Raw genomic sequence first — 18,486 nt, 5'->3', positions numbered from 1 at the left:
ATGTTTGTGTGAAAAGTATTATAAACCTATTACAGTGCAGTACTATATAGCCGATTGTGTTAATTGGGTACCTAGGCTAACCTTGTTGGACTTACGAATGCACTCTCGGAAAGGGACTCATTCGTATGTAGGGGACTTACTGTAATCATTTTTGAGGTAGGCAGTGCTAAACCACTGGATAATTATTGTTGATTAAAATGACTGATATTAATTGTTAAAAATTACTACCTGCTTCTTCACTGTCCCTTACTTTTCCCTATCATTTTCTTATATTATTCATTCAACAAACATTTACTAATTACTCAGAGAGAGGGCAGTTTTTAAAAAATCCTTCCCTACGAATCTAGCGTTCTGTGGTAAACAGAAAGTAAACAGAATAGGTTAGCAAACCACACGGTATGTTAATTAGGGAGGTGGGCCAAGAGAAAAATGGAGCAGGATCGAGGGGAAGGAAGGGCTGTACAGGGCTGCGTTTTTAGATAAAGTGACAGAGAAGGTGTCACAGAGGTGCCATCTGAGTTAAGACTGACAGTGGTGAAGGAGTGACCATCCAGGTATTTGGAGAAAGAGCATTCTGGGCAGAGGGAACAGACAGTGCAAAGGCCCCAAGATGGGCCTGACACATGTGGGGGACAGCAAGGAGGCCATTAGGCTGCACTGGAGTCAGAAGGGGCAGAACAGCAGGACTTGGAGGCAGAGGCATGGGGAGACCATGTCCTGCTGGCCTTTGTAGGTTTTGTGAGGACTCTGGCCTTTACTCTGAGTGAGAAGGCAAGCCACCAGATACCGAGAAGAGGACTTCCCCATCAGACCTACTATTTTTTTTGTTTTTTGTGGGTTTTTCTTTTCAGAAAATAGTGTTTTTATTTTTTTTTTATTTAAATTTTTATTTTATATTGGAGTATAGTTTATTTACAATGTTGTGTTAGTTTCAGGTGTGCAACAAAGTGATTCAGTTATACATATACATATATCCATTCTTTTTCAGATTCTTTTCCCATATAGGTTATTACAGAATATTGAATATAGAGTTCCCTGTACTATACATTTTATATGTAGTAGCGTGTATATGTTAAATAAGTCAGACAGAAAGATAAATATCATATGATATCACTTATATGTGGAATCTAAAAAGAATGACACAAATGAACTTATTTACAAAACAGAAACAGACTTACAGACGTAGAAAACAAACTTATGGTTACCAAAGGGGAAAGGTGTTGGGGGAGGGATATTAGGAGTTTGGGATTAACATATACAGACCTACATTTTTACCTCATTCACTGTGGTGAGTACGGGCAGAGACAAAGTACAGAAGCAGAGAGAGCAAATAGCAGCCAGTTAGTTGATCAGGAAGATTCTGATACAAGCATGTGAGGTTGTGGGGTTTGGGGGGGTGGGGTGGGTGCAGGTACCATCATGAGCTCAAGTGTAGACTTGATAAGTTTGAGTGGAGTAGAGCAAATGGGTATACAAGTCTTGATCCAGGGCCTAGGTCTGGGCTGGATATAATTTGGAGGAGTGTATATTTACCCAGTGTTTAGAGCACGGGACTAGATGAAGTACCAAGGATGAGGATGTGGATAGAAAAGAGAAGACGTCCAAGGATTGAGCCTTAGGTCACTCCACAGTTAAGAGGTCAGGTTGATGAGGAGACACCTGCAAAGACCAGGAGAAGGAATGGCATGGGGGATAAGGGGAAACCAGATCTTCAGTGAAGAAAGCAAAGCTGAGAAAGTGTTTCTAGGAGGAGTGACCCACTAGGTAAAATAAGATGGATGAGAATCACTGCTGGGTTAAGCAAAGAGGAGGTCATGGCTGACCTTGACAAGAGGAGCTTTGGCAGAGAGGAGGGCAAATGCCTGGTTTGTGTGGGTTCAGAAGAGAACGGGGAGAGAGACACGAAGGAAGAAAGCATGGACTTCTTCAAGAAGTTTTGCTGTAAAAGGAGAAAGGGGGATGGCAGGGTGAGCTGCAGCTGACATCAGTTTGAGAGAGAGCTTTTTTGAAGATGAGGGAATGTTCCAATGCCTCTAGGAGTAATCTCATGGGGAGGGGAAATCTGATGAAGTAGAGAGAGAGAGAGCAGGATGTAACCAGGTTTTAGACCAATGAGTAAGACAAAGAAGAGAGAGGAGACTTGAAAATACGTGCAAAGGATGTCATCGTATTGATTGATCCTGGAATTTAAGCAGAGGAAGGACAGAGGGGCATGGAGTAACAGGGCTATGAGGGCTTGAAGGAAAAATGTTTTCCATCCACTTCCCTAAAAGAAGAGGCAAGAGAAGACCCTGCCCTTTGTGGATTAGAATAAACGGAATTCCTTCATTACCCTGCTCCCCCAGTATCTACAATGGAACAGGGTACTTACGAATCTTCTTCAAAATAGCGCATGTTTCTGTTTAGGCCATCTAGACTTTGCATATCCTCTGGGGTCAACTGGAATTCAAAAACCTATCAGAAATGTGAGAAGATCAATTCAATTTCCTGGAGGCAATTACTGCAGCCCCTACATGCCCCCCACATGCAGATACACACACACAAATTTATGTAGGAACTTATGTAGGTTTCATGAGACAGTTGTCATGAACTTGGGGTTCATCCCCTGGCAGAAGTCATGGGAATTTGTCCATTCAAAGCATTGAGACTAGCAATTCAGGTCACCCTCAGAGACTTGAATTGAGTAGCTGTGGTGGTAGCCAATTAATCCTTGAGATTTTTGAGCCCAGGTCTCACTTCAGCTAACTCCTTCATTTTTTCAGCTGAAGAAATCAAGGGATGATTTACTCAGGGCCATACTGTTGAGTGAAAACCAGGATTGAGACTCAAACCTGACCCTCTGTCGACTGTTCTTTACAACCACCATGCCTCCTCCCTTGTAGGATTTAGAGGACAGGATAGTTAAATATAGCACATATACGCATAGAATATACAGGGAGATAAGCTTTGCCCATATACACATTGGGAGCCTCCCAAATAACCCATCCTGGGGAAAATGGTGTGCTTCTGTCAGCCCCCTGCTGCCCAAAACCCTACCAGGTACCTGGAAGTTCTCCTTGAGCCTCTTCTCATTGAAGCTCTTGGCCAGAGCAGCCACCCCTCTCTGCAGCTGATAGCGCAGGGTGACCTGGGCTGGAGTTCGCCTGTGCTTTTCAGCAATGGTGTTGAGTACTGGATCCTGCAGGAGAACTGGATTGTCCTTTTTCACCCTGGGAGGGAAGCAGAGGTGCTATGTGTCTGAGGTTGTGTATCCGTTCTACTTGGGGATAGTTCATTCAGGCTAGGGGTGGTTGATCCTCTAGAATCTTCCTCATTACCTTCTGGCTGTCTCAATATTTCTTTGGCTTCTTTTGGTAAATCCAAAGAAGAAGGACAAGGGAAAGAAAGGGAAAATCGGGTAGTTTTTTCATCTTTTAAACATTTCTGAGAAACTTGGTAAAAGATTGAATAAGTCAAGAAGACAAAATTGTTGTCCACAGTAAGACCCAATGACCACCATCATAACAAATAACCAAGAATTTTATAAGAATTTACTATTTCAAAAAATGCTCTCAACTAATTGTCTCCATTTTGTCCTCAAGTGTTAAAAGGTACACATCTATATTCCTCTTGAAGAGATAAAGAAACTAAAACTTACAGAAGTTGTAACTTGTCTCATATCCCTCAACTGCTAAGTGTCAGAATCATGGCTTGGAATTACCTTGTCACTCTTTAAAACCAAAGCTTTTGAATTGGATGAACATTTTAATCAGTAATAATAATTACTTTATTATTCAATAATTTTTCATTGAGTCCTCACAATGTAGACTAGGTAAAGGGTTTGCAAAGATGGATGATTCCTCTTGACTGTACTTAATTTCCCTCAGACGTTGAGAGATGTCTCCAGAAGGCACAGCATCTAGGGTCGGAATACCTTTATAGAGATCATTACCATTTCTTCCTTACGTCAGACCCCAAGGTAGCATATGCAACAAGGAGAATGTCCTTGGACTTGCAGAACTCCAGCAGTTTGCTCTGGTTGAGGTAAGGGTGACATTCCACCTGTAAATTGCCAAGCAGAAGTATTGGAGTGTAGGACCAGCAGGATGGCCAGCACCAAATTTACAAGGAACATACAGTGAATACAGATTCATGGTATCAGAAATACTTAGAAATACCAGCAACGTGGGCCAGCAAGTGACCATCATCCACAGCTGTACCCATGGTGCACCATACACAGTAGTTTTACTGCCTAAAAATGTCTTGTGCTTTACCTGTTCATCCCTCCTTCCCTTCCCATGAACACTTTGCAACCACTGATCTTTTCTTTCTTTCTTTCTTCCCTTCTCTTCCTTCCTTCCTTCCTTTCTCTTTCTCTCTTTCTTTTTTTTTTTGGAGCACTTTTGGGTTTACAGAAAAAATCGAACAAAAAATACAGTTTCCATATTTCCCTTCATTCCCTCTCCAATTTCCCCTATTATTATCCTCTTACATTAGTATGGTACATTTATTAAAATTGATGAGTCAATATTGGCAGATTATTATTAAGTAAAGCCCATAGTTTACGTTAGGGTGCATTCTTTGTGATGTAAATTCTATGGGTTTTGACAAATGGATGATGTGTATCTTTCATTACAATACCCAACAGAATAATAGTTATGCTGTCCTAAGATTTCCCCTGTGTACCACCTATTCATCCACCCTTCTGTCCCTTTGTACCCCTGGCAAGCACTGATCATTTTACTGTCTCCATAGTTTTGCCTTTTCCAGAATGTCATAGAGGTGGAATCATACAGTATGCAGAATTTTCAGATTGGCTTCTTTCACTTAACAATATGCATTTAAGTTTCCTCCATGTCTTTTTCTCGCTTGATAGCTCACTTTTTAATTGCTAAATAATATTACATTTTAAGGCTGTCCCAGAGTTTGTTTATCCTTTCACCTATGGAGGGATGGAGGGACATCTTGGTTGCTTCCAAGCTTCGGCAATTATGAATAAAACTGCTATAAGACTCTGTGATCAGGTTTGTGTGTTTTCAGCTCATTTGGGTAAATACCAAGGACTACAATGCTGGATCATATGATAAGAGTATGTTTAGTTTTGTAAGAAACTGCCGAACTGTCTTCCAAAGTGGCTGCACCATGTTGCACTCCCATCAGCCATGAATGAGAGTCCCTGTTGCTCCGCATCCTCACCAGCATTTGGTGTTGTCAGTGTTCTGGATTTGGGCACTTTTAACAGGTGCATGGCAGGAGGGTGGCCCCACCCCATCTGTCGTTTTTCTCTCTGTGGTCTCAGTTACCCACAGTCAACCATGGTCTGAAAATATTAAATGGAAAATTCCAGAAATAATTCACAAGTTTTATACTTCACACTGTTCTAAATGGTGTGATGAAGTCTTGTGCTGTCCTGCTCCATCCCACGCAAGACAGGAATCATGCCTTTGTTCAATGTACCCACACTCTATATGCTACCAGCCTGTTGGTCACTTAGTAACCATCAGATCATCACATCATCTGTCGTGGTATCGCAGTGCTGGTGTTCAAGTGACCCTTATTTTACTTAGTAATGTCCCCAAAACACAAAATTAGTGATGCTGGCAATTCAAATATTCTCTCTCTCTCTTTTTTTTTTTTATTGGAGTATAGTTGCTTTACAATGTTGTGCTAGTTTCTGCTGTACAACAAAGTGAATCAGCTATATGTATACATATATCCCCTCCCTCTTGGACCTCCCCACCCCGCATCCCACCTATCTAGGTCATCACAGAGCACCGAGCTGAGCTCCCTGTGCTATGCAGCAGGTTCCCACTAGCTACCTATTTTACACATGGTAGTGTATCTATGTCAATCCTAATCTCCCAGTTCATCCCACCATCCCCTTCCCCGCCCCACATGTCCACATGTCTGTTCTCTACATCTGCATCTCTATTCCTGCCCTGCAAATAGGTTCATCTGTACCATTTTTCTAGATTCCACATATATGCATTAACATATGATGTTTGTTTTTCTCTTTCTGACTTACTTCACTCTGTATGACAGACTCTAGGTCCATCCACATCTCTACAAATGACCCAATTGTGTTCCTTTTTATGACTGAGTTATATTCCATTGTATATATGTACCACATCTTCTTTATTCATTCATCTGTCAATGGACATTTATGTTGTTTCCATGTCCTGGCTATTGTAAATAGTGCTGCAATGAAAATTGGGGTGCATGTGTCTTTTTGAATTATGGTTTTCTCAGGGTATATGCCCAGTAGTGAGATTACTGGTCATATGGTAGTTCTATTTTTAGTTTTTTAAGAAACCTCCATACTGTTCTCCATAGTGGCTGTATCAATTTACGTTCCCACCAACAGTGCAAGAGGGTTCCCTTTTCTCCACACCCTCTCCAGCATTTATTGTTTGTAGATTTTTTGAGGATGGCCATTCTGACAGGTGTGAGATGATACCTCATTGTAGTTTTGATTTACATTTCTCTAATAATTAGTGATGTTGAGCATTTTTCACGTGCCTCTTGGCCATCTGTATGTCTTCTCTGGAGAAATGTCTATTTAGGTCTCCAGCCCTTTTTTTTTTTCCTGCCCATTTTTTGATTGGGTTGTTTGTTTTTTTGATATTGAGCTGCATGAGCTGTTTGTATATTTTGGAGATTAATCCTTTGTCAGTTGCTTTGTTTGCAAATATTTTCTCCCATTCTGAGGGATGTCTTTTCATCTTGTTTATGGTTTCCTTTGCTGTGCAAAAGCTTTTAAGTTTCACTAGGTCCCATTTGTTTATCTTTGTTTTTATTTTCATTACTCTAGGAGGTGGATCAAAAAAGATCTTTCTGTGATTTATATCAAAGAGTGTTTTCCCTATGTTTTCCTCTAAGAGTTTCATAGTGTCTGGTCTTACATTTAGGTCTTTAAACCATTTTGAGTTTTTTTTGTGTGTATTGTGTTAGGTAGTGTTCTAATTTCATTCTTTTACATGTAGCTGTCCAGTTTTTCCAGCACCACTTATTGAAGAGACTGTCTTTTCTCCATTGTATACTCTTGCCTCCTTTGTCATAGATTAGGTGACCATAGGTGTGTGAGTTTATCTCTGGGCTTTCTATCCTGTTCCATTGATCTATATTTCTGTTTTTGTGCCAGTACCATACTGTCTTGATTACTGTAGCTTTGTAGTATAGTGTGAAGTCAGGGAGCCTGATTCCTCCAGCTCCGTTTTTCTTTCTCAAGATTGCTTTGGCTATTCAGGGTCTTCTGTGTTTCCATACAAATTGTAAAATTTTCTGTTCTAATTCTGTGAATAACACCATTGGTAATCTGATAGGGATTGCACTGAATCTGTAGATTGCTTTGGGTAATGTAATCATTTTCACAATATTGATTCTTCCAGTGTTCCAAGAACATTGTGTATCTCTCCATCTGTTTGTGTCATCTTTGATTTCTTTCATCAGTGTTTTATAGTTTTCTGAGTACAGGTCTTTTGCCCCTTAGGTAAGTTTATTCCTAGGTATTTTATTCTTTTTGTTGTGATGGTAAATGGGATTGTTTCCTTAATTTCGCTTTCTGATCTTTCGTTGTTAGTGTATAGGAATGCAAGAGATTTCTGTGTGTTAATTTTGGATCCTGGAACTTTACCAGATTCATTGATTAGCTCTAGTAATTTTCTGGTAGCATATTTAGGATTTTCTATGTACAGTATATTGCCATCTGCAAACAGTGACAGTTTTACTTCTTCTTTTCCAATTTATATTCCTTTTATTTCTTTTTCTTCTCTGATTGCCTTGGCTAGGACTTCCAAAACTATGTTGAATAATAGTGGCAATAATGGACATCCTTGTCTTGTTCCTGACCTTAGAGGAAATGCTTTCAGTTTTTTACCATTGAGAATGATGTTTGCTGTGGGTTTGTTGCATATGGCCTTTATTATGTTGAGGTAGGTTCCCTCTATGCCCACTTTCTGGAGAGTTTTTATCATAAATGGGTGTTGAATTTTGTCAAAAGCTTTTTCTGCATCTATTGAGATGACCATATGGTTTGTACAAATTTCCAAGACTGAACCAAGAAGAATTAGAAAATATAAACAGACCAATCACAAGTAATGAAATTGAAACTGTAATTAGAAATCTTCCAGCAAACAAAATTCCAGGACCGGATGGCTTCACAGGAGAATTATATCAAACATTTACAGAAGAGCTAACACCTATCCTTCTCAAACTCTTCCAAAAAACTGCAGAGGAAAGAACACTCCCAGACTTGTTCTCTGAGGCCACAATCACCCTAATACCAAAACCAGAGAAAGATATCTCAAAAAAAGAAAATTACAGACCAATATCACTGACGAACACAGAAGCAAAAATCCTCAACAAAATTCTAACAAACGGAATCCAACAACACATTAAAAAGATCATACACCATGATCAAGTGGGATTTATCCTAAGGATTCAAGGATTCTTCAATATATGCAAATGAATCACTGTGATACACCATAATTAACAAATCAAATATTCTCTTACTGTGCTTAATTGTATATATATATATATTTTGGCCATACCACACGGCATGTGAGATCTTAGTTCCCTGACCAGGGATCAAACCTGCACCCCCTGCATTGGAAGCACTGAGTCAACCACTGGACTGCCAGGGAAGTCCCATTACTGTGCTTAATTAAAATTAAACTTTATCATAGGCATGTACGTATAGGAAAAAACATAGTCTGTATAGTGTTCAGTAATATCCATGGTATGGTTTGGGGCATCCACTGTTTGGGGGGGGGGGTGTCATCCCGCAGATAAGAGGGAACTATTCTATCTCACTTTTGTCTTAATTTGCAAATCTCTAATGATATGTGATGTTTAACAATTTTTCATATGCTTATTTGCTACCTGTTCAGGCAAACCTTGGAGATATTGCAGGTTCAGTTCCAAGCCATCACAATAAAGCAAATATTGCAATAAAGGAGCCACATATTTTTCAGTTTCCCAGTAAACATAAAAAGTGATGTTTACACTACACTGTGGTCTATTAAGTGTGCAATAGCATATGTCTAAAAACTACATACCTTAATTTAAAAAGACTCAATTGCTAAAAAGTGCCAAAACAGTTACAATAGTAACATCAAAGATCACTGATCACACATCCCCATAACAAATAAAATAATAATGAAAAAGTTTGAAATATTGTGAGAGTTACCAAAATGTGACACAAACTCAGCAAATGCTGTTGGGAAAATGGTTCTGACAGACTTGCTTGACACAGGGTCGCCACAAACCTTCAATTCATAAAAGATGCACTAGCTTCAAAACGCAATGAAAGGAGGATGCCTGTATATCTTTGTTGATGTATCTGTTCAGAACCTTTGCTCATTTTTAAATTGCTCAGCCTCCACTTGGCCAAATTCCATTCACCCCTTAGAGTTCAGGGTAATGTCCAGCTTCTCGCTTAATTCTTCACCACTCCTCCAGTCAAAACTAATTTTCTCAATAGTTCAAATTATTGGGTGTACGATAGCCTCAAGGATGTATTGTACAACATGGGGAATATAGCCAATATTTTGTAATAACTGTAAATGGAAAGTAACTTTTAAAACTTGTATAAAAATTTTTTAATTTAAAAGACAAAAGAATTAATTAAAAATTTTAAAAAACATACTACATTTTTAAACATGAGATTTCAGTTTACTAATTTAGTAAAACCAAAAATTATATATCATGGTATCTTATATTGGCTTAGTTCCTTACGATATTTTGTTTGATCTCTTTTATTGAGGTATTATTGACATATAACATTATATTAGTTTTAGCTGTACAAAATAATGATTCAATATTTGTATATATTACAAAATGATCGTCACAGTAATTCTAGCTAACATCTGTCACAAAATTATTAAAATTTTATAAGAATTTTTAAAAACCAATTTTCTTTCCTTTCTCAAATTGGTGATATCCAAAGCAGAGGTAAATCTCCCAAAGGACATAAATTAAAATTTTTTAGAACTCCTGTTTGTATTTTTCATCTACAAGTAAGAAAACAATAAGCCTTACTAATATCTAATTTATGGGTTGATATTAGATTCATCCTCTCTCAGTCTACATGTGAGACGTCTAAAAGGAGATGAGATAACATGGGAATATTGGTCCTCTGCTGGGCACAAGTATTGCCAGTTATTTCTACACTCATGATTTCTTTCATTATTCTCCAAGATCAGGAATGGATGTGCTGCTCATTAAAGTGAATTTATCTTAACAAAGTAGACTTCTAAAAATTTTTTAACTTTAAATTTTTTATGGTAGTAAAATCTACATAACATACATTATTTACCACTTTACCCATATTTAAGTACACAGTTCAATGGCATTAAGTACATTCGCATTGTTTGGGAGTGATTTTGTACCATCAAGAGTCTCAATGGTTATCTCATGACACAGAACTCAAAAGAGCTGTTAAAGATGAATTACCCATTTTCTTTGACACATGAGTGTTCCAACTTTACTGACCTTTTTTGAGAAAAGTCAGCCATTTGCTAGCTCTGAATTTTTAGGACCAACCACTATAACACCTACTAGATTATACTTCAGCCTGACTCCTAAATGTTTCTTATAAAGTGACATGAGAACAAAAACAAATAAAAGAAATAAAAATAAAGTGGCATAGCCTTTAGATCTTCAGTAACTTAAAAAACATTCTGTTTTCTTGAAGCAGCTAGTGTCCAAAGGTACAGTACATAAGGGGGAGCGCCATTGGTGACTTTGTTGAAGTGAGGGAAGAGTAAGCTGATGAGGGATAAGAGGTTGGGGGGCCAATTGGTGGGGCTCACCTGGTTGCAGACGGGCTTGTACTTGAGCCCTGGCTCATTCAGGATCATCTCCAGCTGCTTGCGGTTAAAGTTGGACACCCCAATGGACTTGGCCAGTCCTGCATCCTTACACTTCTCCAGGGCCTGGGGAGGAAGAGGTGGTGAGGAGTAACTGGCTAGAGAAGCATAACAAATGGTAGCATGCTGTGGATGAGAGACAATACGTGATGCAGATGTCAGTAAATAAGACAAGAATTGGCCAATAGGAGGTGAATGGGAAATAAAATAGTTTTTGAAATGGGTAAGGAGATAGAGTAAGAATGCAAGCAGCCAAGGCAGGGCTAAGAGAGCCAGTACGATCTTTAGCTAGCACCTAAAAAACTATGATAGAACAATAGTAGAACAAGCGCCAGGAGAATGGAGGTGGAGTCAGTTGCAGCCTGGGAAACAGGAAGTGGCCATGCCATCTCCCAGACCACCAGCTCCCTGTTTTCTCTTTGACCTCATTTCCTATTATTGTCCACCAAATTCACTCTGTTCCAGCCACACATGCCCCTTTGCTGGTTTTTGAACATGGTAAGCTCTCTCCTACTTTAAAATCTTTGCCTTGATTTTCTTTATGCCTGCATCACTCTTCCTCCAGATACACACTTAATCTACTTAATCCATTAATCAATTAATCAATTTCATTATCCATTTAATCAATTTCCTCATTTCCTGCAAGTCTTTGGTCAAATGCCACCTTCTCAAAGAGACCTGCCCTGTCCATTCTGTTTTTAATTGCCTATCTGTGCCCCAAACCCAGCCTGGCACACTCAGTTCCCTTACTCTTTCTTATACCACTGCATCCCTCCCCCCCACCAGTAGCACCTACCACTCTATGGGGTCAGAGACCTTGGTTTTGTTCATGGATGTAGCCTGAGTACTTAGAAGTACTCAGTAATCATAAGCACTCAATAACTACTTATTGAATTACTAAATAGAAGAAATGTGAAACTGAGGCAGAGGGATATTCAGGGATTTGCCCAAATCTACACGGGGGGCAGAATTGGACTACATCCTCCTCTCCTCAATTCCATTTCTGTCCTCTCCACCCCAGGGTGCAGAGACATGGCCTCTTTGGAGCTGCACTCACCTCCCATGTGGTACAGAGATCCACTGTGTCAAAAATGATGTTTCCATATGTGTCCTTTGGGAAAAAGTCCTCCCCAGGCTGGAATATAGGAAAGAAGAAGAGGTTGGATCAAGCTATGTCTGGCCTCAGCCAAGATGTTTGGAGCCTTTAGACCTTGAGGCTAATGGAACCATCTATCCTTATTCTTAGTACATTGAGAAAGTACACTTCTTAGAAATATTTTTAACCTCTAAAGGTTTAATAAATATTGTTTGTGTCAAGGACAACTTGAGATACCCAACACCCCATCCTAGTGAGAGCCCAGAGTGGTGCCATAGCTGAATGGGCTCCTTTGTCCCAGATCCTTGTGGGATAAGGCTCTTCCATCCCTGCTTTCCACCTGGAGGTGGTCTTTTGAGAGAGGGACTTGTCACCATCTCAAGGGCTGAGTCTCATCCTCATTAAATTTTCTGTGCCTTCACAGGTCTCCACACTGGGACGTTCCCCAGACACCAGTGGGCATGAGGTTGAAATTCAAGAGTACAGGGACTTGAAAATATAGACAGTTGTCCACAAGATCAAGGCAAATACATTGAAACCAGTAAACCCATCAGTCTGGGGCTGGAATAGTGAACTGGGATAGGGATAGTTGCAGAAAAAAGAAAAAACAAAAAGAATATTAAAGTATTATATATGATTCTTCTCATTTTCACAAACTATATCCTCTTTTTATTTAGCTACTAATGATGTTGATAACCAAAGTAAAATAACTTTCACTAACCTTCATAGCTATTGGGAAATGAGTAAGATAAAGATCCACATAGCTCAGTTGAAGTTTCCTCAGTGAGCTTTCCAGGCAAGTTTGGACCAATTCTGGACGGAAAAAGGTGCTCCACAACTGCAGTGGTGGAAAGACAAGTGAGGTGGGATTATTTAAGAACATTTAGGAGAGATTAATACAATGGCAAATAAACAACAACAACCAAAAACCCACTCGTGGTCGTTGGGAAGTGACAAGTCATCCTGTGAAGCTCAGGATTCTTTATCATCATAGCTTATTTTCACATTGAATTAAGAAAACATGGTAGAAAGTTAAAATATGGTCTTACACAGATGCTCTCAAAACTGAAAATACTAAAAAGAATTATTTGGTTTGTTTGTGCAAAATATATCCCTGGGTTCTCCCTCAAACATCATAAATTAGAATATCTGGAGACTGGGCTGGGAAACTGCATTTTATTTTTTATTTTTTTAAGAATTTTTGATGTGGACCGTATTTAAAGTCTTTATCAATTTTGTTACAATATTGCTTCTGTTTTATGTTTTGATTTTTTGGCCCCAAGGCATGTGGGATCTTAGCTCCCTGACCAGGGATTGAACCCACACCCCCTGCATTGGAAGGGGAAGTCTTAATCACCTGACCACCAGGGAGGTCCCTGGGAAACTGCATTTTAAACAAGCACATCAAGTGATTGTGATACAGGAAATTCTATCTTGGCTGCATTCAATTGTTAGGTTTGCCAAAGAAAGCTAGGCCCTTTAGGAACTTTGGGGGGAGGGCATTTTAGTTACTTCATTTTAAGAAGTAATAATCTAAGGAAAATCCATCAAAATTACTAAAGGTAAGGAAACAAACGGATCCCATGTAAAGAGGATTAAAGCTGAGAGTTAAGAGGGTAGTGCTCTAGCAATACCTCATCTAAACACAGTCGTGTGGAGAGATTCACATTCGGGAGCGAGAAGGAAGAAATATCCATTCATAGACCAGTATAGGGTTCACTATCATGGACACCAACTCCCTCCTCTTGGGCTACTTTACCTCAAATTCAAATGCTTTTTTTTCTAGCAGTAGTCAGTTCAATGAACGCGATGGGGAAAATTCCTCTTGTGTTCCATTTCCAATCCAACTTAAATAGTAAGTTCCTTTGTTTGTTTCAGATGTGATATCAGTGGGTATAAATTATATTAGTAAAAATGGCTTGAAAGTTTAAAATTGCATTAGAAATACTTTTATAAACATGAATGTTATCCTCATATCAGTTCCGTGGTATTATATTATTTTTCCTACCTCATAGGAAAGAGAAATAAATGTCTATTGACAACACAATAGATTGAGATATAAAGACTAAGACTTAAAGAGGTTAAAAGACTTTTTTTTGGTTAAGAAATTTCACAGGGCTTCCCTGGTGGCACAGTGGTTGAGAATCTGCCTGCCAATGCAGGGGACACGGGTTTGAGCCCTGGTCTGGGAAGATCCCATATGCCGCGGAGCAACTAGGCCCTTGAGCCACAATTACTGAGCCTGCGCGTCTGGAGCCTGTGCTCCGCAACAAGAGAGGCCGCAATAATGAGAGGCCCGCGCACCGCGATGAAGAGTGGCCCCCACTTGCCGCAACTAGAGAAAGCCCTCACACAGAAATGAAGACCCAACGCAGCCATAAATAATAAATAAATCAATTTTTTTTTTAAGTAGAGGAATTTAAACAAAAACTCCTAAAGAAACTCAACATTTAAAAAAAAAATTTCACAAAGTCAAATATATAGAATATTAAAAAACCAAAATTTGATTGTAGTTTCCAAAAGCCTACACTTTCTGACTAAGTTGCTTTACCTCACACTACAGCTAAGAAAGATTGTCACTTCATCAAAACTTGAGTATAACAGAGTTGGAAAAGCCAAATCCATCCTTGAGTTTGAAAACATATGATAATAATAACAGCTAGTATTTTTGAACATTTAAAATACATTAAATATTTTTAAAGCTTTACATGTATTTTTTTTGAAGTAATACTCATAAAAATCCTGTGAGGCAAATACTGTTATCTTCATTTACAGCTTGGGAAACTAAGGCACAGACTTTAAGTAGTTTGTCCAAGGTAAGTAAGTGGCAGAACCTGGATTCAAATATAGGAAGTCTGACCACAGAACCCACATTCCTATCCAGCTGTTCCAAACCAGCCTTCTCATAGTTCAAGGTCTGAGAGTGAATGAGAATTAAACCAATGAGAAAAGAAATATGCCAAGAAATGATTCAGCTAAGAGTGAGCTTCCACAGATACATATGCAACTATACACAACACCTTCGTAGTGTAGAATAAGTCACTCCTCTTCACAGTGCCAGCTGCAATCTTCATCTGGATGGCCCTGCCAATTTCTTCTTCATTTTGGTACATATAAGCTGAATCAATATGGCGGTAGCCTACATCGATTGCTCTCTTGATGGCCTTTTCTACCTCACTCTTAGCAACCTAGAAGAGCATGAAAAGATAAAGACCTACTTGATTCAGGAACAGATGACCAATTCCATAAGCAGAGCTAGTCAGCAGAACCCATTGTTTTTCTAAGGGTTAAGAGCTAGCGGTGACAAAGCTTAATGTTGACCTATGATCGGCAGTAAATATTTAACAACTGACTCTGAAGGAGTCCTGATTTGTAGTATTAGCCAGTTTCTATGGTGGAACTATTCCCACCATTGCTAATTTCACGCAACCGATGCTGGGAAAAGACTCTTACAGTTGAATCTTCGAGCTCATGAGCTGGTCCCAGCACATCACATCATGAACTCTCTATTTCTGGACTTACAGTATATACATGTATAGATTTACACAATATATAGATTTACCTTTCTAAATTAATTCACTCTGTAAGAGATCATTAAACTGGTTTCAACCCGGAAATCCAGTGCAAAAAAATGATCAATGCGATGAAGATGTAACTTCAGAGAGAATAAATTTGTGATTTATCTTTGTAAACTTGGAGAAACACTTCAAACAACATTTGAGGAAGAACTAAAATGTAAAAAACAAAAACAAACAAAAAAAACCCTCTTTTTTGTCACTTAAAAATATCTTATAATTAATTCCTTCTTTGGTTACTAAGTTAATCCTTAGCTAATATTCTCCTTCACAATTTTGTTATTCTTCTTAGCTGCCTACTGTTCTGCTGGACCACCAGGCTGGACTTCTGAAGTTATCAATCCTTTTCACAGCTCCATTATCCCCTCTACTTCACTCAGTAATTAAAAGGTCTTTTGGGTATATTTTTGTAATTTGCAACTCCTGATGAATTGACCAGTCCCAGGGGGATGAGCTGACTGTCCACAGATGAAAGAGCCAAGTCAAAGTAAAAGCAACAGTCCGTGCCAGTGTCCTTGCTACAGACCTCAACATCACACTCCACGTGGCTCTCCTGCTGGGGAATCAAGCATGAAGTTCAGTCTTCCAAACAGAGAGAGAACTTCCAAGTGCCACATGCCTCTCCCCACAGCACAGTATTCACAGCCTGACCTGTAAGAGACTATTTTCACCTCAGACCACCAAAACTCCCTCTAAGATGAATCTGGTCTCTCATTCTCCAGGTCCTTTTTGCCCCCGAGATTTCTCTGGATGCTCTACGATTGGAGGTGGATGGGGACAACTTGGACATTAGAAATTACAGAGAAACTTCATCACTAAGAAATTTGCGGCAACATCTCTGATACGTGGTAATCAAGACAACTACGTTTCACTGATTCTAACCTACTGTGGAATGGCTACAACTGGACAGCAAATGAGAATAAAGGGAAAAGATGGACCCACCCCTGAATTGCTGAAAGATGAAGAACTTCCGTATCTCTTGCTATAGCATCAGAATCACTTGCCAGCTCGTTAGAAATGTGGATTTTTGAGCCTTATCCCAGATCGAATGAATCAGAACCTTTGTGGGCAGAACCCCAAAGTCTGCATTTTAAACAAGATCCTCAGGTATTTTCATGCCTATTAAAATTTGAAAAGCACTGACAATGCACAAAATAACCTAACCTGGAGAGAAGCATACTACACATTAAGAAAGCGTGGTCCATCTGAATTTCCCAAATTCACACAGTGACTGGTTCTGATCAGGACCCAAGTCTGCTACTCCTCCATCTCCAATACCATTCTGATTACCTGAGGAGGGGCAGAAGTGCCCAATCCCAGCATAGGCATGAAGCATCCATCATTCATCTTTAAAGAAAAAAGTCTCATTTGACTCATCTTCTCTCACTCTTCTGGCTAAACAAACACTAATTTTCCTCTTTATTAAGAGAAATCTGCAGAGGGAAGAAAATAGTATTCAATACAATTGTTATTTTTTTTTAACAGCTTTAATGAGATAAAATTCACATATCATAAAATCCCCCCCTTTAAGGAACTCTGCTCAATATTATGTAACAACTTAGATGGGAAAAGAATTTGAAAAAGAATAGATACACGTATATGTATAACTGAATCACTTTGCTGGACACCTAAAACTAACACAACATTGTTAATCAACTATACTCCAATATAAAATAAAAAGCTTACAAAAATCACCCCCTTTAAAGTATACAATTCAGTGGTTTTTAGTATATTCATAGAGTTGTTACCACTACACAACTTTAGAACATTTTCATCATCCCCAAAGAAACCCACAATCATTAGAAACAAGTCCCCACCCCTCCTTCCCTTCAATTCCTGGCAACTGCTTTCTGTCTCTATAGATTTGCCTATTCTAGACATCTGATATTAATGCTCTCATACAATATGTGGCATTTTCTGACTGTCTTCTTTCACTTAGCATAATATTTTCAAGGCTTGTCCATGTTGAAACATGTATCAGTACTTCAGTCCATTTTATGGCTAAATAACATCCCACTGTATGGATATGCCACATTTTATTTATATATTCATCAGTTGATAAACATTTTGCTTTTTCTACCTTTTGGCTATTATGAGTAATTCTTTTATAAACATTCATGTAGAAGTTTTTGTGTAGACTTGCACTTTTAATTCTCTTGGGTATATACCTAAGAGTGGAATTGCTGGGTCATACAGCAAATCCATATTTAACATTCTGAGGAACTGCCAAATGTCTTCCAAATTGGCTGCACCATTTACATTCCTAACAGTAATTTATGAGGGTTCCAATTTCTCCACAACCTCACAACACTGCTTATTATCTTTTTTTATTATAGCCATCTTATGCAGTGTGAACAGTCCTGCAATGAACATAGGAGAACTAATATCTCTTCAAGATCCTGATTTCAATTCTATTGGAATAGTACACAGAAGTGGGATTGTTGAATCATATGGTAGATCTATTTTCAGTTTTTTGAGGAACATTCATTCAAAGTAGTTGCATTATTTTGCATTCCCACTAACAGTGTACAAGCTTTCCAATTTCTCCACATCCTCTCCAAGACTTATTATCTGTCAGGTTGTTTTTTTGTTTTTTTTTTTTATAATAGCCATTCTGACAGGTATGAAGTCATGTCACGTAGTTTCAGTTTGCATTTTCCTGATGACCAGTGATGCTGACCATTTTTTTATATACCTATTGGCCATTTGTATGTCTTCTTTGGAGAAATGTCTATTGAAGTCCTTTGCCCAATTTTTAAATTGGATTATTAGTTTTGTTAGTTTTGTTAGTTTAAATTGGATTATTAGTATTGTTCAGTGTTGATGTATAGAACCACAACTGATTGTGTGTTTATCTGTATTTATCTTGTACCCTACAACTCTGCTGGATTTATTAGCTCTAGTAGTTTTCTTGTGAACTCTTTGGGGTTTTCTGTATGTTGAATCATGTCATCTGTGATCAGAGATA

General features: G+C 38.7%; 1 protein-coding gene across 3 annotated transcripts in view; it reads right to left on the bottom strand.

The window, feature by feature from the left end:
* The window catches only part of LOC118891073 (aldo-keto reductase family 1 member C3 homolog), a 30,239-nt gene that overhangs the window by 1,122 nt on the left and 10,631 nt on the right, over positions 1 to 18,486 (bottom strand). For 2 of the 3 annotated variants that reach the window (XM_036844674.1, XM_036844673.1), the window contains 8 exons: positions 16,809 to 16,951; positions 14,964 to 15,131; positions 12,665 to 12,781; positions 11,905 to 11,982; positions 10,791 to 10,913; positions 3,932 to 4,041; positions 3,044 to 3,209; positions 2,372 to 2,454 (listed from right to left, as the gene is read on the bottom strand). In XM_036844674.1, the coding sequence (XP_036700569.1) occupies positions 2,372 to 2,454; positions 3,044 to 3,209; positions 3,932 to 4,041; positions 10,791 to 10,913; positions 11,905 to 11,982; positions 12,665 to 12,781; positions 14,964 to 15,131; positions 16,809 to 16,895 (932 nt within the window). In that variant the 5' untranslated portion in view covers positions 16,896 to 16,951. The remainder of the gene's footprint in view (positions 1 to 2,371; positions 2,455 to 3,043; positions 3,210 to 3,931; positions 4,042 to 10,790; positions 10,914 to 11,904; positions 11,983 to 12,664; positions 12,782 to 14,963; positions 15,132 to 16,808; positions 16,952 to 18,486) is intronic. The other variant, XM_036844675.1, reaches the window with a different exon arrangement.

This window comes from Balaenoptera musculus, chromosome 2 (assembly GCF_009873245.2).
Source record: "Balaenoptera musculus isolate JJ_BM4_2016_0621 chromosome 2, mBalMus1.pri.v3, whole genome shotgun sequence".
NCBI lineage: Eukaryota > Metazoa > Chordata > Mammalia > Artiodactyla > Balaenopteridae > Balaenoptera > Balaenoptera musculus.
This window is presented reverse-complemented; position numbering and strand designations above follow the sequence as displayed.